The 20,320-nt window shown below is 46.8% G+C and overlaps 1 protein-coding gene and 1 long non-coding RNA gene across 6 annotated transcripts in view; both read left to right on the top strand.

Annotated features, from left to right (window-relative positions):
- Positions 1–13,691, top strand: part of CUNH8orf48 (chromosome unknown C8orf48 homolog) — a 45,321-nt gene extending 31,630 nt beyond the window's left edge. Inside the window, exons 6-8 of one of the 5 annotated variants that reach the window (XM_027705474.1) lie at positions 3,868–3,941; positions 12,535–12,753; positions 12,876–13,689. In XM_027705474.1, the coding sequence (XP_027561275.1) occupies positions 3,868–3,941; positions 12,535–12,753; positions 12,876–12,926 (344 nt within the window). In that variant the 3' untranslated portion in view covers positions 12,927–13,689. Of the gene's footprint in view, positions 1–3,867; positions 3,942–12,534 lie in introns of those variants that run through there. The other 4 variants (XM_027705473.1, XM_027705472.1, XR_003537598.1 and 1 more) reach the window with 4 other exon arrangements.
- A 655-nt stretch (positions 13,692–14,346) lies between these two features.
- On the top strand, positions 14,347–16,464 carry LOC113978501. The gene is made up of 3 exons (XR_003537600.1): positions 14,347–14,605; positions 14,949–15,087; positions 16,231–16,464. It is a non-coding gene; the product is annotated as an uncharacterized LOC113978501 (long non-coding RNA).
- The last annotated feature ends 3,856 nt before the right edge of the window (positions 16,465–20,320 follow it).

The following is a 20,320-nucleotide window of genomic DNA, read 5'->3' as shown; positions in this document are numbered from 1 at the left end:
TCTCCTGCTCAGACAAAGGCTGCTGGCTGATCCCTATTGTCCCACCGGCTGAGGAATCATTGTGGAATTTAGTTTCTACAGCACTTTTTTATGTTCCCTGTCATTCATTAATAGATGGCAAAGCTCCCAAGGTAATACAAAAGCTGTTCCCGAGTGCCAAGGAGCTGGTTGGTGCCAGGACCGCAGCAGGAACCCTATGACTTTTAATTTCATTGTTTATTTAATCATCTACACATTCCAAAAGAGCTGTGATGGGTTTAGGTTATTTAGAGGCCAAAATTCAAATGCAGATTGCTAAATATGGATCCCTAAATACACACATCTCTTGTGAAGAAGTGGGCCTGACTTTTATAGGTGCTAAGCAACTGTTCTTCTGCATTTCCATCTGCTTTGAAGTCACATCCCACCCTCTGCCACCTTCCTCATGTCCACACTTGGAGAAAGAAATTAGCTTTGGAAAGTAGGCTACCTCATTCCTTTGCTTACAGAAGCATCCTGCCCAAAGGAAGCTCCATCCTGCCCAAAGGAAGCTCCATCCTGCCCAAAAGAAGCTCCATCCTAAAGATGGAAGGGATTTGGGAATCAGAGGGATCGTCACAATGAAGCCAAGAGACCCAATGTGTCCAGTTAGTGTGAAAGTACAGGGGAGTGTGTCACTGCACACCCAAATATGACTCACACAGTCCTGGAACAAGTGGCAGCTGCCTACAGAGTGACTCTCCTTCCCTCAGCTTGCAGAAAATGAACCAGCTTTGGCACTTAAAGGCTGAAACAGTCAAAATGTTGATCCTTGGCAACTTCCTAATGAAGCTCCTCTGGATCAGAGAGGATATAAATCAGGATATCACATCAGGAAAGCAACTTTCATGTAGGTGTGAATGAAAACACATCCCTGAATCCTTTGGTGTGCAGTGCAGTACTCCTTGGAGAATAGCTTCACATCTCTTGCTTTCCTCTCCCCAACAAATGAGTGACCTGTGCCTGTTCTACCTCCTGCTTCCCAAGGATCCCAAAGGGATGAGGGCAGTGCAGCTGCTCACGCTGGAGGGGGAATTGCAATTGGTTCTTTTCTAGGGCAGATCAATGGGGTGGAGAAAAAGCACTTGGCATCTTTACTATAATCCAGGCCCGCTGGAAACACAGCCAGGACTTCCCTGTGCTTTACACCAAAAATGGGGTATTTCTCAGCTAGTCTGGAGGAAAACCTGGGCTTTGTTACCTGGACACTGAGCTGGACGTGTAACTCCCTTTTCAAGGGAGCAGAGGCCTGGTTTTCAGCAGTTATACCCTCTGCAGATATAACTTCAGATCTTTCCTTTGGGTTTATTTTTTGGCAATCTCTCTGTATTTCTGGATAGCACTGGCAGGCAAAGAACAATCCCAACAAAGATTTTTACCGACATGGTTACCCCTTATTTATATTTCATCCCCAAGGTCTTTTTTCCTTACTGACTGAAGTTTTCTGTGTTCTGCGTTTCATAAAACTTTCCTTTCATATTTTTATACACTGCTTCTTACTGAAGTGTCTTATGTCAACTGGAAAAGCTATATATAATGTGTGTGTATACATGCATATTTATACATATGCACACATATACATATGCAAAGGCCTGGGAATACAAATTTCCACCAGTTTGCATTGGTGCAAGGGGAATTTTTCCTCCAGTTTTATTAGATTTAACCCTCCCCAACACTTTGCCTCTGAACTCATAACTAAGCCAATAAGGAATGTCTGACAAGATTCTAATATATTTTGATGCTACATTTAATCTTTTCTTCAACTACTTGTTCTTAATCAAGTGTGACTAATACACTCAAATTCCTCACACTGTCAAATTTACCACTTCCTGAATCATCTCTATTTTAAAGCTTATGACAGGTCAGAAATTGTATCAGTCAGTTGGAAGTTTGTGGCTCTCAGGGGGCTGTGGACAGGAACAGGTTTATAAGGTACAGCTTTATCTACTCCAGGAAAACTTCCAATCAGGGATTCAGTAAAGATTCAGTAAGACTTTAGGGAGAAATTCTTGGCTGTGAGGGTGGGGAGGCCCTGGCACAGGTTGCCCAGAGCAGCTGTGGCTGCCCCATCCCTGGAAGTGTCCAAGGCCGGGTTGGCACAACCTGGGCTAGTGGGAGGTGTCCCTGCCCATGGCAGGGGGTGGCAGTGGACGAGGTTTAAGGTCCTTCCAACCCAAACCACTCTGGAGTTCTACAATCCTATGCTTTAGACCAAAGTGCCTTTGTGCTCATGATCTCTGGACAGGGAATGCTGTTCCAAGTTCATTGTTATGTTCTGACAGTAATTCAAGGCCTAGAAGGAAAACGAATGTTTGTAACTCCTTGAGAAGTTCTTCAAGCTCTGAAAAATAGCCCAAAGCTTCTCTCTCACCCTGCACTGAAACATTCCTTCTTCATCAGTGTGGAATCCCTGGTGTCCCAGTCAGACTGTTGATATTCCCATGGCTGCTTCTATTTTCAATGTTATACTTGGGAATCTTTTCAGACTGTCCTTTCTCTTAGAAATTTAAACTGCAAACAGCAACAGATCAAAGCACCCCTGTGAGGTAGGCGTGTTGTACAAGGGGATCACTCCCAAAGGGATGTTTTCTCCTTCTCTCCCTTCTATGCCTACATTGTTGTCAAGGTGCTCTTCTCATGTAGAGGTTGAAACAGGATCCCCCCTCCCCCTTGGAGGGAAGGAAGGAATATGGCTTTTCCTTAGCCAGAGCAGAGCAGGAATGCAGTAAAAAAAAAAAGGAGTAATTAAAAGCAAAGTTTCTCATCAAAGCCAGGCCATCAAATTCCTCTTCATTTGCTAATGTTATAAATATTGACTGCAGCGTAAGAGGAAAATTTAGAGCCAAAGAGAACGAAATGAAATCACATTATGCGGAAAGTTTTAGTGCTTGTATGGAGTTGTTCTTCTCTCCCATCCTAACCAGAAGGTTCGGTTTTATTGGTAGAGATAAAATTTACTTAATAAAAAAATCAGTTACCAGCCTATTCCTGGATGAGTACACAGTGTAAAAATGGCTTAGCCCAGCACTGCTGATCTATCAGTCTCTCTAATTTTAATTGCATGCAGCCTGATCATAAAACGTGGAATGAGGTTTGAGGTTTCTGAGGCATTGTTGGAATTATCAGGCTGTTCCACTATCTCTGAAATGGCTCCTGAAGAAGACTGACAGTTGCTGAATTCTTTATTCCAGAAAGGAGGCAGGTGAGAGGGGCATGGTAGGAGTATATAAATACATAAAAACTGAGGGAGGAAGGTAGAAATTCCTGATTAATCTGACAGTTTTTGAGAGCAAGGAAAAATTCAGTGGAATTGAAAGGCATTACAGATAATATTAATGGAAGGAAATGCTTCTGTACAGAGCATAGAATTCCCCTGTGGAATTCACTTGTGCAGGTGTGCACCAAGGCTGAGAAACTGGAAGGATTTCTGGGAAGGTGTCAGTGTCCATGTGGGAATAAGAGCATCCAGAGTTAGCAGCAGTATTTTTTATTGTGGCCTGGGGCTGTAAGACACACACACTCAGCACATGTAAAGAGGAAATTCCCTTGTGGGGCAGATTTCCTGTATTAATCTTTCCCTGGAAGTGTAACAGTATTTCTAAAATCACCTGGGACTGACCAGTGTCAGAAGTCTGGGCTATGTAAACAACGTGTTTGATGTTGTACTGTGACTTTTCTCACCATGAAACAGCTCTGGTTTCGTGTCTGCTGTGTGAGGAATGAATTCTGCTTCAGCACCAACAATATAAATCTAGATTTTTCCCCTGAGTCAACTCCTTCTGTGCATACCTACATAAATTTTGAGTCCTAGCACTGGTGACTAGGGAGCTGATGTGTTTCTTTTACCAGATCAAAAACCGCCTGAAAAAAAAAAAAACTTGAAGCAAAGAATGGACATTCTGGAAATGTGGAATATAATGGAGGTAGGACAGTTTGTCTGGTTTCACAGCTTGTTTCACAGCAAAGGTCAGGACTGTTCAAGAAGCTGGTGTGTTCTTTGAAACGACCTCGAGGGATCCCAGAATAGATCCCTGCCAGCATCAACCTTGTCTTTTCTGGGATTTCCTTTTGTCCCCTCACTTGCCTTTCATAGGGAGATGGTTAAATCTGAACACCAGTGGCGTCTCTGGCAGTCTCTCCAGTCCTGGAGTGGATGATGCTCTCACAAGTGGAACTTGCACGAGCTGTGCACACCCTGCTGTGTTTTCTGCCCAAGGTCCTTTCTTCCCACCTCTATTTTTCTTTTAAAATGGAAATGCAGCAGCTTTAGGAGCACAGGGCCCTGTTCAGCAGCTGTCAGACCTGAGGGCAACAGTTTCTCATTTTGTGGATCAAGTTGTGGCTGCCCCATCCCTGGAAGTGTCCAAGGCCAGGTTGGACGGGGCTTGGAGCAACCTGGGATAGTGGAAGGTGTCCCTGCCCATGGCAGGGGGTGGCACGGGATGGTCATTAACGTCCCTTCCAGCCCAAACCATTTCATGGTTCTATTATTCTGTGACATCTGCACACAGAAACCCCATGTTTTCTGCTTTCCTGTGCATCCATCTCTGCTCTCTCATCCCAGGTCAAAAGATCCTTATCCCCTCCTCTTCTCTGACTTGCAGTTGCTTTGTGGACAGTTTGCCAGATGCATAAGGCTCTCTAAGCTCTGCATATCTTGGGGTCTTTAGTCTTTCCCTCTGAGATTTTCCTGCTTCTAGTCCTGAAACGTGGAACTAAAAGCTGAGAGTGATGGAGTTTGTCACCTCTAGTAGGTTTTTCCGCCTCTTTATTAAAATTTACCCAAGTTTGGCCAAGTTATCACTGCAGTACATTCTGTGAGTTGCTTAGAAAAGTGAAGGTTCCCCTGTGAGAATAAACTGCTACAAGCCATGGTAGACAGAGTCTCCTTCAGAGGAGAATCCCAATGTAGGGATTGAGGAATCTCACCTCTGGGCAATAGCAGGAATCTCAGGAAGGCAGGTTTCCTGGGGCAGACTTTTGGACAGTGTATCCTGAAACCTGAGGACCTGCAGATTCCATCTCCACAGCCCATGCAGTGCCTGGATCGGGAGAAGCCTGTTTGGATTGGAAATCTGGAATTTGGCAGGCTGAGTTGTCCTTGGAGGGGAGGGGAAGTGCGGGTAACCCAGGGCTGATCAGCAGAGACTGGGAGTGGGAGGGAGGAAATGCTGTGTTTCCTTAAGGACTTTGTAAAATGTGGGAAGTCAGGACCATATGGGGAGAGGGGAAAGGATGTGCTTTACCTGGGGGGAATGGTGTTTAGGGAATGTTTAGGAAGTGGTTGGGGAGGATCAAGGAGGGAAACGGCTGGGTCCAGGAGCTTTGTAGGAGTGACTGCAGGGACTAGAACAGGAATGTGGACACTGAAGAGCACCTGGTAAGGAAAATGGGAAAGAAAATAGGATAAAGAACCAGAAGTGAAGCAGAACTGAAGCAGAGACAGTTTGGATGCGTTGGAAAGGGACCTGAAGGAAATAGGAAATAGGGTCTAAATAGCTGCCCTCCAGTGCCTGATGTGGAACCAGGGACCCCTCACCATCCCCTCCCAGCTGAAACAACTGATACAGGGTCCCTCCCATCCCTTCCTGAACTGGTCCACACAAAGCTCACCAGTTTAGGGATAAATTGGAAGCCTGGCAGGCTTTATTGTCAAAAAGTCTCCGAGTCTCCTACAGAGATGCAGCAGTTTGGAAATAGAGCCCAAGCAATAAGTTAAAGTGCAGGATAAATGGTCTCACATGGCAGCTGAGCTGTAGAAGTGTGTCTGACCCTAGGGAGTGGTGAGTCCCTTTATCCTGGTGATTTAGGGGCTTCTCCCTCTCTTTTCCCTGTTTTTGTGGTGTGGCCCTTGAGCCTTTGGGGTCGTGGCTCTGGGTGCATTTGCCCAGCTCAGTGTGTCGACAACCCAGCCCTGGGTTTTGTAGTTCCACAGCTCAAAGCAGCCCCGAATCTTTATTTAATTTCTACCTTCACCACCGAGATTCTAAGGCTCAGTTGCTGCAAATGAAACCTTTTTCAAAGTGTTCATTAACTGGATGCTCCTCATTTTCTGGCTGCTCAATTTGAGGCAATATCTGCTCTGTGTTCTTGGAGCTGCAGCTGGACCTGAGTTTGCAGCATTTAAAGCCCCATATAACACTAAGCACCCTGTAAAAAGCATGATCTCATTTTCTAAATTGGATATCCCAAATTTATGAACACTTTTACAACACAGAGACTTTCTAATAATTTTTTCACCACTCGGTCGAGATAAAATGGAACGATATATAAATAAAATGGGACAATAAGTTAATCAAAAATGTATTCATAATGTGAGCTTTGGAAAAGCCAGGAATAAATTAATCACATGTGCTCAGAGTAGAACCTGAGTTTGGTGAAGTGGGTTAAACTAAGCAGAGACAAAATTATCTTGTTCTGTAATTAAACATTGAATCAGGGGGTTGTTCAGCTGTTTCTGAGTAACCCCTGAGGAGGGGAACCATCAGAAATGGGCTGCACACTGAACAAGAAGAGAAAACAAATATTAAATAGCTGCTCATTAATTTAGAATCATCCACCCTCTCCTCTGAGGGGGGCAAGGGCCCTGCAGAAATATTAGTACATGATTGTGTGATTGGAGGTGACAGTAACGCTGCATCACACAAGAGGCTCCAATTAAGGTTGCACAGGCCATTTGATCCTGGAATTTCTTAACTTTGGAATATTTGCCTTAGCTTTTTCAGTAATGTTCTTTTAACTTGGAATATTGTGTGTAATATATATATATATATTTATATATATATATATAAATGTTGTTTTTCACTAAAGCTGGTTTATCTCCAAGTGGTGTCATTCTCACTCTCCCGCTGTCACCAGCTCTGAGGGAGAAGCAGCTGGTGTGCTAAAACAAGTGACGGACTTTGAAATCCTGCAAGGTTAGGAACTGAAGGGTTGGAGGCAGGTATTTACACAAATGTCAGCTTTTTTGGCCTGCTACATTTTCCTCCCACTCTTTTCCCCACTCTATTTTATGGAGCAAAGTGTAAACATTTGCTTCAAAGTGTTTTATGGCTTTAATTGGTGAGTGATCCCACAGTAACTCCATGGTGGTGGTTTCTCAGTGGCTTCTCTATCTCAGGGTCTTTCTAAATAGAAAGTTGGGCTGCTTCATAATTTCCAGCTGCAGCTCAATGTGGGGAGTCAAACTGAGCTCTCCTGGCTCAGCACCATCAGGAGCCATCCTGGGAGCAGAATTGGGTTAACTGGGCTCTGTTCCTCGTGTTTGGGTCAGGACAGAGTCCAACTCCCACTCTGAGGGCTCTGGGGGCTCTGCCCTGCCGAATAAAGGCAAAAGACCAATATTGGGTGATCACCATTAATGTGAGCAGGTGCATGTTTGACTGCAGGGAACAAGTCTAGGAAATAGGAACTTGTGGGTTTTAATTATTTACTTGGAGGCCAATGAGGTTTTAAGACATCTCTTTAGTTGAGGAGATTGTAATCCTGGAGTCATTCTGTTTTATTTGTCTAGAGTTACACAGAGCTTAAATGAAAAGTGATTGGTTTCTCTTAATCTCATAACCTTGACACAAAAGCAAGAGCAATGGGTTTAAGTCCCTGAGAAAGAGCACCACATATAACACTGCAGGAAGGCATGAAAATCAATGACTAACACTTTACGGGGTTTAATTAATCTCCCATTTAATAATGCAGGATCAGTGGTTAAATAGCTCTCCCAGGGTGCTCCTGGCAGTGAATACAAGTTGGTCAGGGGCTGGAAGAGCCAGAAGGAATGTTTTACCCAGCACACAGCACTATCTGGCTAAATCTGTGGGGTTGAAGGGTTATCTTCCTCCAGTAGGGTTTTGTCACCTGCGATGAAACTTTCCAGTGCCTAAAGAGGCTTCAGGAGAGCTGGAGGGGGATTTTGGACAAGAGATAGAGGGACAGGACAAGGGGAAACGACTTCAGACTGCCAGAGGGCAGGGTTAGATGGGATGTTGGGAAGGAATTCTGGGCTGGGAGGGTGGGAAGGCTCTGGCACAGGTTGCCCAGAGAAGCTGTGGCTGCCCCATCCCTGGAAGTGTCCAAGGCCAGGTTGGAGCAACCTGGGCTAGTGGAAGGTGTCCCTGCCCATGGCAGGGGGTGGAATGAGATGAGCTTTAAGGTCCCTTCCAACCCAAACCATTCTGGGATTCTATGATAAGATATCCTGAAAGCATAACCAGCTTTAGACCTTCACATCATGATAGTAGCGACATGATTAAAACAATCTTGGTTGGAATGGGATGAGAACTAAGTGATCATTACGCATCTTGCTCTGTCAGCTGAAACAAATACTCCACAAATACCCTTTCTAGGGTGTTTTATGAGCAGTGGGGGATGTTTGCTGGGTGTTTGCTGAAGTGAATCTCTTGCCTTTGTAATTGGAATTCTGGGAGTGGATCCTTGATTGCTGCAGCAGCCTCAGTGCTGTCACATACCCTGAGACAGGAATTGTAGCTGGAGGGAAGAAAAAATACAGCCAGAGAGATGAGGTTTGGAATCTCACAAATCGCCTCTGCTACCTTGTGATGATATACGGGCACAGAAATCACAAAGAAAGAGCTGTTCTTGGGAAGAGCTAGTTCCCTGTGTCATGTCCCATTCCAGGGGCTGTTTACAGAGAACTGCCACAGGGATTTGTAAGCAACCTCGGCAGGCTCTGTGGTTCTGCCAGCAGCATTTCATCACAGGAGTTCTTAACGATGCTTTGCCTCATTTCTAGGCACAAGTGGAATCAATGTTGGGTTTCACCACCATAGAAGAGGCTGCTAATGGGATGTTAGAACAGATTTAAAGACCACACTGAGCTCACCCTCCTGTTCCATCAGGATTTGAGCTTAAGGTCATTCAGGCCACAACACAATCTTACCCCACGTTCCTGTGCGAAGCTTTTTTAAGACAAAGGATGCCCTTTCATTCCCCACTCGAGTGAGTCACCGGGGATTGCGAATGAGCCGACACCCAATTCCTGTTTCTTAGTCACAAGAGGTTGCTTAAGGAGACTGTTCCTGGTCCTTTGTTCTACTCAGTCTCTCATTTTTTTTCACTAAACACAATTTTCTCCGGGCTTTTCTGAAATTGGGTTTGAACTGGCCAATGGCTTCAGAAGTTACAGAATCCCAGAATGGTTTGGGTTGGAAGGGACCTTAAAGACCATCTCATTCCACCCCCTGCCATGGGCAGGGAGACGTTCCATTAGCCCAGGTTGCTCCAACCTGGCCTTGGACACTTCCAGGGATGGGGCAGCCACAGCTTCTCTGGGCATTCGACCACCTGAAGAAACAGAACTGGAAATACAAAATGGACCAAGCCTGGGTGTTCCTGAATGATGGGAGGACATCTGAACACTGCATTCCAGAGTGATCCCCTCTTGGATCTACCTGCCCTTTCTGCTGTAGGATCAGTGAACACAGTCACAGTAAAATTCCTGGCCAGTTGTGCTCAGTTCTGCTAAAATGTGTTGCAGCAGTAAATGTCCAGTTTTCCTTCCACAGCAGCATCTGTGACCCTGGGAAATGTGGCAACTGTGAGAAGTTTTTGATTAATTTCTGCTTTGGTTTTGTTTTTCCCAACAGTTGTATTAAAATTTCTGCCTTGCTGTTTAGGTTTGAAGCTTTACCGTTGTTGTTTTTTTTTCCAATTCCTAAGCGGTCGCTGTTTGCACCTTGCACTTGCATGAGCCTTGGAGTTCCTGTGCCTGCACATGTCTCAGCCTGTGGATTCACAATTCTGGGGGAAAAAACCCCAGTACCTTCACACCTGTGCCGGTGGTGTCACTTGTGAGAAGTTTGTTGGCTCATTTGTGCATCTCTCAGTTATTCCCTTTCACAGACCCCCCCCCAGCATTTCTCCCCTTTCGGTTTTATTCTGAAGAGCTTTGTTCCTGCTGATCCACACACCAGCTGCCACCGTATTTTCTGGATGCCTGAACTCTCCACTCAAAACCTGTTGTGTAGCTGTTCTGTGGAGCTGATTGAACATGGGATTTGTGTGCCAGGGAATCAAGAGACTGTTAAGGTTATAAAAGACCTTTAAGATCAAGTCCAACCATCAACTGGCACCACCATGTTCACCAATAAGCCTGTTCCCAAGTGCCACATCCCAAGTGTTTTTTGAACACTTCCAAGGATGGGGACTCCAACACTTCCATTCCAATGCTTTGCAACCCTTTCCATGAAGAAATTTTCCTCAATATCCAACCTGAACCTCCCCTAGCACAGCTTGAGGCCATTTCCTCTTGTCCTGTGCCTTGTTGATGTGCCCGATGCTCACCTTGTGCCCCAGCCCAGAGCACTGAGTGTCACGGCCACTCCTTCCTTGGACACCTCCAGGGATGGGGACTCCACTGTCTCCCTGGGCAGCCCCTTCCAAAGCCTGACCACCCTTTCCAGCAAGAAATTCCTCCTGATGTCCAACCTGACCCTCCCCTGGCACAGCTGGAGGCCGTTCCCTCTCCTCCTGTCCCTTGTTCCCTGGGAGCAGAGCCTGACCCCCCCTGGCTCCCCCCTCCTGTCAGGGGGTTGCAGAGCCAGAAGGTCCCCCCTGAGCCTCCTTTTCTCCAGGCTGAGCCCCCTCAGCTCCCTCAGCTGTTTCTGCTGCTCCAGCCCCTTCCCCAGCTCCGTTCCCTTCCCTGCACACGCTCCGGCCCCTCAGTGTCTGTCTTGGAATGAGGGGCCCAGGACTGCCCCCAGGGCTGGAGGTGCCCCAGCAGTGCCAGCACAGGGATGGGCACTGCCTGGTCCTGTGGACACGCTGGGACTGACACAAGCCAGGTGGTCTCAGCTTTCCCCCAATGGGCTAGTGTTCCCCCCCTGCCACCAGCACCCCCAGGGCCTTTCCCACTGGACACTTTCCAGCTGCTCTTCCCCTTTATTGTTGGGGGTTGTGGTGCCCCAACTGCAGGACGTTGGCCCCGTGCCCCTTCAGGGGGTGATTTTTTTTTTATTCTTTTCATTTTGCCAGTGGAAACACTTCTACAATTTCATTTGTGCTGCAAAAAAAAGACTGTTTTCACTGGTGTAGTTAATGAGGACTGCCCAGGAGATTCCTGAGAACTGTGTTAGTCCAGAACAGGAAAAGATGTGCGATGCCAAAGCCCCTGTGTCAGCAAATCTAATTTTTTTGTGGTGTGTGCTTTCCCCCAGCATGTACTTTGATTATATTTGTACAAAGTAGAGCTTTCCTGGTGCAGTTTCATTCTCCTTGGAGCTCTGTGCCAGCAAGGGAGGCTGGAATCCTTCCTCAGCAAATGGTGCTGGGGTAGGGCTGACCTCAGGAACATTCTCCAGTGGAAAACCTGGAAAATGAATCTGTACTTGAGAGTTTTGCTGACTTTAATATCTCCAAGCTGCACAGTTCTCCTAAAGGGAGAATTAGTGCCCGCAAAAGGACAGCTGGGAAATTGGATTGGGATTACCACAAAAAGACTGGTGGTAGTGTCACCCTCATGAAAGGGTGTGGGCTAATTCCGACAGCTGTCAATATGAAGATATTACATTATTATGAATTATTACTTCTACTGATTTAATTAAAATATATTAATGTAATAAGACTGGGATAAATCCCAAAGGTTTCATCTCCTAAAGTCCAGAAGGTACCTAGAGGCGACAAATCCACTTTTTCAGAATATTTTTAAAATAAGAAGCAACACTGAGAAATTTTCTCTAAACCTGCAGCGTGTTGGGATGCAGATCCAGCACTTTGCAAGGCAAAGCTCCAGCAAACAAAACTTAATGGTTTAAAAAAAAAGTCCTGTCAAAATGCCGCTTCTCAAAAGGTTATTTTGCCAACCTTCTGTTGGAGTGGTTTTAAGATTTATTAGAGGCTGAGGCTTGGCTTCCTCATGACAGAGCAGCTTAAGCTGGTATTTCACATACACAGTTCATGTCTCAGCATCTGCTGAGCACCCAAAATAAATGAGCTCCAAGGTCACCTCTTAGAACTTAAATCACAGGCTTTCTGAGCAGATCTGCTGCTCTCCCTAGTTCTCAGTGGCAATAGGGACAAGCCTTTAAGTGGTTTAAACTCCTCCTTCCTCCTGCCCCACTCCAGATTAAATCACCTGACACTAATTGGCACGTTCCCAGTGCCTGGAGCCCTTGGACTTCCAATGATCTCCAAACAAATTAACTATGAAACAAGTCAGGAAGCAGCTCAGGGACAGCTGCCTGGTGGAAGCAGAGGATCAAAGCACAAAGCTGGAAAACGAACTCCTGAAGTGCTAATAACTCCTTATGCCTTTGAAAGGGAGAGAATTAAGCTGGAGAGGGAGCAGCTCTGTCATATTCTGATTATTTAAAGGGAGGTGGAGCTGCTTGGATTTTCACTGAGGAGACCAGCGAGAAAGCCTGGAACTGGCTGGGGTGGTTTAGGGAAGTTCCAGTCCAAACCTGAGGGAGAACCAGGTAGGATGGGCGGGTTTTCTGAGTCTGAGTTTTGCCTGCCTTGCTCACTAAGCTAAAATACCTTCCTGTTTTCTCCCTTTCCCAGAAGGAAAGGCCCAGCAGCACCAGGGCAGTGAGCTGGAATCCAGCTTGTCCAGGAGACCAGCTGAGCCTGAACGAGTCATGCCCAAAAAGTGCTTACCTGGCAGAACCCAAATCCTTAATCACACGTGGAAAAGGAGAATCCAGCTGGTGCCTTCTGTCCTACACATTCCTGTCGCACTCATCCTTCTGTTTGCTCACTAAATTTGACACAATGCTCGAGGCACCAGAACCACAACCCCTTTCCCTTCCCCTCCTCCTCAAAGCCACCCCAGAAGCTGGAATGGCTTTTCCTCTCCTATCTTCACTCCTCTTCATCCTCTCCCTTGTCTCTGCTCCCTCTAGTGTTCCCGTGCAGGTGCTGGTTTGCTCTCCTGCTCTAGGCAGGGACAATGAGGATTAAATTTGGGATTTATTATCCCTGCATTTTGCATAAGGTGAGAATGACTTCAGCCTGCCTTGGAAGAGAAAATAATTCAGAGTCTCTGCAACCTTCATTTCACCTCCTTGTGCCATCACAGCCCCCACCTGCCACTGACCTGGAGGCCAACTCCAAATTCAGTTGGTTTTCCAACCCACACTTTTATCTTTTTGATTTCATTCTCAGTTCATGGTTTGGGGATTTCTTTCACAACCTTAAAATTTCATTCTAATTCAGGAAGCTGGAAATTTAGTAGGATATAACACCTGGGGTTAGAGCCTGGGGTTTTGGTAACACTGCAACAGCATTCACTGCACCTAAATATTGTGCTCTAGTTCACTTTTGATTCTTTGATTCAGTCTAGATTTGTTTAATTTGTTTAAGTCTACCAAAGCTTTTGTAGCCATGAGATGTGCTGTCCTGCCTATTGGCTGAAAATCAGAAAATATGGAAGGGGACTGGAGCTGTGTCTTGGAATCACTGGATCACTGCAGGGAGAATGTGCAATTAAAAATGGGGACTCGTGAGATCTTTCCAGAGTTGTTACTGAAACTTGACTGTTTAAGGTGCTCTAAACCTGTGTGTTGTACAATATTTATATTCCATGTGCATGGGATTATCCAGAAAATATCTTTAGGGTTATCAAGTCCAACCACCAGTCAGCACCGCTACCAGGGTCACCACTAAGCCACGTCCTAAAGTGCCACATCCATGTGTTTTCTGAACATTTTCAGGGATGGGGACTCTATCACTGCCCTGGGCAGCTGTGCCAGGGCTGGACAACCCTTTTCATGAAGAAATTTTCCCTAATATCTAATCTAAACCTAACATTCCTAATTTCCACAGAATCATCAAGGTTGGAAGAGATCTTCAAGATCATCTAGTCCAGCTGTCAAGTCACCACCACCATAATCACCCCTAAACCATGTCACCGAGTGCCACACCCAGACACCTCCTGAACACTTCCAGAGAGTGGTGGTGACCCCATCACATCCCTGAGCCACAGTTGTCCCACTAGTTCTCAATTTAGTCAAAAAATAAAGACTGGAACAATTGGAAAATCAGTCCAGCAGAAAGTGGTCAGATGACATGACATTAAACCTCTGTGGAGCACTCAGCACGCCGATGTTGGAATCTGCCCTGCTCTTTGGTTGGGATTCAGAGTTATAACCATGAGAGGACATGGAATCACAGAATGTTAAGGGGTTGGAATGGAGCTTAAAGCCCATCTCGTTCCCCCCCCTGCCATGGGCAGGGACACCGCCCACTAGCCCAGGTTGCTCCAAGCCCTGTCCAACCTGGCCTTGGACGCTTCCAGGGATGGGGCAGCCACAGCTTCTCTGGGCAACGTGTGCCAGGGCCTCACCACCCTCACAGGGAGGAATTCTTTCCTAATATTAACCTAAATTTCCCCTCTTTCCATTTGTACCGTTACTCCTTGTCCTGTCACTTCATTCCTGATGAATGCCTGAGATCCACTGGGCAGATCTGGAGTTGGTCATCCAGGGACAAGGATTCCTCTGCTTTCATGGAAGAGTTTCCCTCCCAGATGCCCATTTGCTCAAGATGAGGAGGGATGCTCACTCCAGGAGACAGGAATGTTTTCCGCAAGTTCCCTGGAGTGGGGGAGTGACAGCTGAAGGCTGAGCCCGTGGTGAGCAGCAGATCTAATTACCACCTTCCTCCACTGATCTAATTACCACCTCCCTCTGCTCACCCTTCCACTCAGCCACTTCCTGAAATCTCTTTTTAGGGATCTGGAATTTTTGTCACTCTGCATTGGGCCGCAGCACAGCACAGCTTGTCACTGTGTCCTACATGTGCTCGTGGTGTCCGGGATTGGACCCAACCTGCTGGAAAATTACGTGGTTACAGTGGGATTTAACTCTCCAGCACATCTCTCCCTCTGTGCCTGGTGCAGAGCTGGGTGCCTGTTGCTCCAGGGAAATGGAGCAAACGATTAATACCCCATCTAAACCCAAAAATCTCTTCTCCAGGAATACTTGGACCTGTTGCTTCCAGCTCAATGGAGCAACGTTCCTTGGTGGCAGACACTTCCTCACACATGAAAAATGTGGAAACCCAAAGCTTCCTAAAAGCCCAAAATATTACCCTCCAGCATATGGCACCCAGGAGGTGAGTAAACTTGTACCTTCCTCTGCTGTTGGGCTTCCTGTGGTAGGTTGAAGGTGTTGCTTTGGGATTTTTAGTGCTGGGGTCCCTGCAGGGCAAGGAAAGTGTTTTCTGCCCTGTCATCTGTGAAGGAGAAAGCGGATACTCTGTTAACTCCCTGGAGACTGCGCTGCAGGAGTATCCTGAGAGTGTGAGGGCTGGAAATGGTGATCCGTAGGGTGACTTGGTTCCAAATCACTTGTGTTGGGTGGTGCAGCCCGCTCCTGGTGACCCTGGTGTGAGAGGGTGTCTCCAGGGGAAGCTGAACACTGAACATGTTGCTGGAGAGCAGGAGGAGCCAGAAACCTTCTCCCATCACAGCCTCCTAAAGCACCTCTGCTGGTCCACAGCCCTTCCCACAGCCAGGCCTGGGCAGCTGGTGGAAGTGCCAGGAATTTCTTCCATGTCAGCAAATGTGGAGAGAAAAATTCCTGCACTTCAAGGGCTTGGAGTGACAGGACAAGGGGGAATGGCTTCCCACTGCCAGAGGGCAGGGTTAGGTGGGATACTGGGGAGAAATCCTTCCTTGTGAGGGTGGGGAGGCCCTGGCACAGGTTGCCCAGAGAAGCTGTGGCTGCTTCTGGATCCCTGGAAGTGTCCAAGGCCAGGTTGGATGGGGCTTGGAGCGACCTGGGATAGTGGGAGGTGCCCCTGTCCATGGCAGGGGACGGGACTGGATGAGCTTTGAGGTCCCTCCCAACCCAAAACATTCTGGGATTCTGTGATTTATTCTCCTGTCTCAAGGTTTTTACAACAGTGCATATCCAACAGAATTCCTCCTAATTTCCACAGATAAAATGAGAGGAAAACAAGCTTTTCCTGCTGTTTGGTGAAATTACCTATTTCTGTCGATGTGGAATTATCCCAGTAGTTTGAGCTCATTATTGCCCTGAGCTTGGCATTGCTGAAGGCACCATTTCCCTTTTCAGTGCAACCCTTTTCCCAGTAACAGGGGGATGTATAGAAGATATTTTGGGCATTTGGGAGCCTGTTCTGGAAAGCAAACAGTCCAGATTGCACTGAGGACAACATCTGTTCCAGGCCTGGTTCTGTAGGTTTGGGCTTGGAGTGAAACTAATAATCCATGACCTCTCTGCTTCCCAACAGCTGCCAGAAAGGAGCACGTGGGGAAACGGCACCTGAACTGGCATGGATGGCACCTGAATGGCACCTGGAGCATGGAATGACAGTCCTAACCCAGGCATGTCCCATTATCTGCTTGGCAGTAATACGTATTTTCCCCTCATAACTGCGCCCTCCAAGAACACCCTCAGCACAAGGCACTTGAGGAGTTCTGGGGGGTTATTTCCAACCCTGCTGATGTTCCAGCAGATCCCATTGTTGAGCCATGACTGCCGAGTCCTGGCACTGGGAATGGAAGGCAGCAGAAGTGCTGCTTCTTTTGTTCCACCCAGATGATACCAATCAGTGGCTTCATTAATGACACCTTCATTAAATCGTGCCAACAGCAAACCACTGCCTTTTTTTGGCTCTTCATTCCCAGATCCCTTTTTCCAGGGATTTCCAGGGGGTTGACACAAATTACTGTGCTGCCAGCACAGCTGCCCTGCATAATTTGTTGTTGCATAAAGTTAGAATTAATGATTTTAACAAGTATCAAGGCTGGGATATTTATTAGGAATGTGCCTCTCTAATGAGCCCCATCTGTTACTACCCTGATTGCACCGAGAGGATCCTGGGAAGGTGTGGAAGGATAAACCCCACCCAGTGTAACTGGAAATCTCAACTGGAAGTTGTGAGTGAATCTGTGATGGCACCAGTATATCCCATCCAGAAAAGTGGTGTCCCTTTTTTTACTGATTCCTTGGGAAGTATTTTCATTGCTCACTGAGAATATTCTGGAGCTCTGGGAAGGTTTAGGATCACATCCAGAATAAGCAGGTCAGGTTTACTGGTGCACAGCTTGCACTCTGGAAAACCTAGAGGAGGTTGCAGCATAGCAGCTAAACCAATATTTTTGTTTTCCACTCCTGATTAATGGAAATATCATGGAAGAAAGAGGATGGGAAGCCACAGGAGGATGGATTTTTTTTGTTCACTTGTTGCTTCCATGTATCCCAAGTCCTGCCCTATGCTGAGAAAGAGAAATCAGATATGTTTTTAAATTGTGGTTTTAAATTCTTTAAACAGAAGGAAATAAAAATTCAACGAGTTTGGCTTTGTTTTACTACATCTGGACTTTACTAGACCACAGAGAAATAGTAGAAGCAGCTTTATTGATTTGGAGTTTAGGCCAAAGCTTAAGGAGTCATGACTCAGAAGGCCCAAGGGAAGGGGAAAAGCCAGAGGATAGAGTAGGTGAATCATAGTCAAGGTCCAGTCATGCAACTTGCAGAACTTGTGTCTTCCACTCCCAAGAAACGTGAGCACAATATTCTCATTTTGTAAAGAGTTTTGTTGTTGCTGTTGCTCATTAATCCTGATCTCAGGAGATGCTGAGCTCTGCTTGGGGTAGTTGGAAGAAATTCTGAGCACGGACAGTTCACAGGATTCATCCTTTTGCACTCCAGGGCCTGTAAGTCTGATCCCACATGAAAAGCCTTTTTCTTTAGTCATGCATGAGCAAGTTATTGCTCAGAAGGAAGAGGAGAGGAGGTGGAAATGAAGGTGCTCCAATGGTCCTAAGAAAAGTAAATAATTCCAGTGACTCTTGTTGCAAAGTGACAGCAGGATCCAGCTCTGTATCCAGAGAGCAAATCAGGGGCACTGAAAGCAGCTGTTCCAGAGGAAGGAGAATCACTCCCTGAACTGCTTTGGATGTCTGAGACAAACCCTGCAGACACATCCAGAGGGAGGTAAGAGCCTTTTTGTTCATCTTCAAGCACTTGTTGAAGGGGAAACTAGAGTGGTACCAAAACAGGCCCTTATACAGAACCAACCTCTCTTTCTTCCTCTCTTTCTTTTCTTCCTCTCTCTCCTTTTTCTCTCTCCTTACCTTCCCAAACCTTCCCTTTTTTCCTTTTTTCTTCTTCCTTTTTTTCTTTTCTCTTTTTTGTTTTTTGAGCACAAACCAGCCCCAGCTTGGGAGCACCAGATGTGCAGCACATTGTCCTCTGTGACCTGGTCCCTTCTATCTGGGGCAGCGATTGGCAGTTTTGGGTTCTCCCAGTCTCTGCAGAGCAGTTCTGCACTCCCTTTTTTTGGAAACGGGGGTCCCTGAGCTCTGCTTGTCCCCTGGTGCCACACTCTGGATCCTCACAATCAACATGGAAAGGCAGAAAGCACACCCAAGGAAGGCAGGTAAAAGCAGATGTGGAAAGATCTCCTACCTCTCCTTTTTCCCAGTCTGAAGGCCCCTTTAGTGCAGGTGCCACTTGAATCTGCAGTTAGGTGGTTTGATTTCAGCTCCATGGACATCAGGAAGAGCCATTTCCAGGAGATCTGTTCCTCAGTGGGATAGGAAGGGGTGCTCTGGGCTCTTTCGGGCACAAGAGAGGGAAAATACAAGTGTCCAAGGCTACAGGTGGCTTCCTGTGCAGCTGCAAGAACAGAAGAGCCCTTGGCCTTATGAAAATCCTACAGGGAAACTTTGCCACCCCTCAAGCCCCCAGTGGGAGTTCTTGTGCTGGTTGTGTTTCTTTGGTGGCCTGAGGACCCTTCTCAACCTCACAAGCAGCAACCTCTGCCCTTGCAGAAGGAATGTGCAGTGGGAGCAGGTGCTGGAGGGTCCAGTGGGATCATTGTCACTGTCACTGCTCCTTCCACACTCAGAGACACCCGAAGCACCAGGCTGGGAAGTGCTGCTCCTCCACATCGCCTGCTTTCCCCTGCTTCTGAGCTTTGGTATCTCCTGCTTCGTGGGAAAGGCTCCTGGTCCAGCACCACTGGCTTCATCACAGACGGCTGTGGAGAGGAGGCACCTGGGACTTTCCATGGCCTAGATAATATGAATTCCAGCTCAGAGGGAAACAGCCAACCTGTTGTTGCATGTGGATGGCACAGAACACAATTCTTTCCCCACAGATGTGCAGTTTTACCCTGCTGAGAGGAATTCAGTGCCACTTCCCAGGTTTGTGGGTACTCTGTGAGTATTCCTGAGGTTGGGAAAGGGGCCCTGGTGCTGATTACAGCACTGGGTGAGTGTCAGGGCCTGGTACTACCAGCTGCTGCTTTGTTCCTGGCTCATAGACTCATGGAATGGGTTGGGATGGAGGAGACCTTAAAGGTCATTTTACTCCAACCCCCAGGACAGCTTCCACTAGCCCAGGTTGCTCCAAGCCCCGTTCAACCTGGCCTTGGACACTTCCAGGGGTGGGGCAGCCACAACCTCTATGGAATTACCACGTGTTGATGTGTAAATAAAAACTGATGGGAGATTTGGATGAAAGGCAGCCAAAAATGTATTTTATTCAGAGCTGTTTTTTTTTTTTCTTCATGAGCTTTATCCACAGCTAAATATTTTCCCGGGTCCTTCTCCTGTCCTCTCCTTATCAACCCTGTACTGTCGCAGCCAAGACTTCCACAGTGGTGATCACAGGGCAGGGAAGTGTGGAAATTCAGGAGATTCAGCAAAGGGAATGAACACAGTTCTGTAAAAGCCTGAGTTTGTAACATGTGACTAAACACTCCTTCCCCTTCTCCACACCATTGCTTTGGCTTTATCCACATGTTTTATCACATAATTCCTTGCAGTTCTCTGCCTTTAACACCTCCCAGGCACTCTGTGTTTATTCTCCAAGGGAGGTTCTTTTCTTCTGCTGTAGGAAGGGTTTAATTTACCTGCAGCAGGTGCATTTCTACTGTTGTGCTTGTGTGACTGTCTTTGTCCTCACTCCCTGGAACCAGCCACCTTTCCCCTTCCCAGCAGTGACTTTACACCACCCAGGGTCTTATTCCTGAGTTCAAATCAAGTGCTTAACCCAAAGCAAGATCAAAACTTGTTTTGCCTTTCTCCTTCCTGCACAGTCATATTGTTTCTCAGGCAGAAAGAAAATACAGAGTGACTCACTGATGTGCAAGACACAGCCAGAGCCTTCCAAATTGTGGGCTTGAGGGAAAGCTCTTCACTCCAGAACTGTATTAATAGACTTGAAATGATCTGGGAATATGTTGCCTGCTCAGGTTCCCTGAATGCTGCTGGGCATCAGGGGTTGGTAAGGTCTCCAGGCCAGTGGTATCCTTTAGGAAGTTGGTCACTGATGTCAGTTCAGTGCCCAGGGGATGTGTGGGTTCTCAC

The sequence above is a fragment of the Neopelma chrysocephalum genome, unplaced genomic scaffold (genome assembly GCF_003984885.1).
Source record: "Neopelma chrysocephalum unplaced genomic scaffold, ASM398488v2 Primary Assembly neopelma1_336, whole genome shotgun sequence".
In the NCBI taxonomy this organism is placed as follows: Eukaryota; Metazoa; Chordata; class Aves; order Passeriformes; family Pipridae; genus Neopelma; species Neopelma chrysocephalum.
This window is presented reverse-complemented; position numbering and strand designations above follow the sequence as displayed.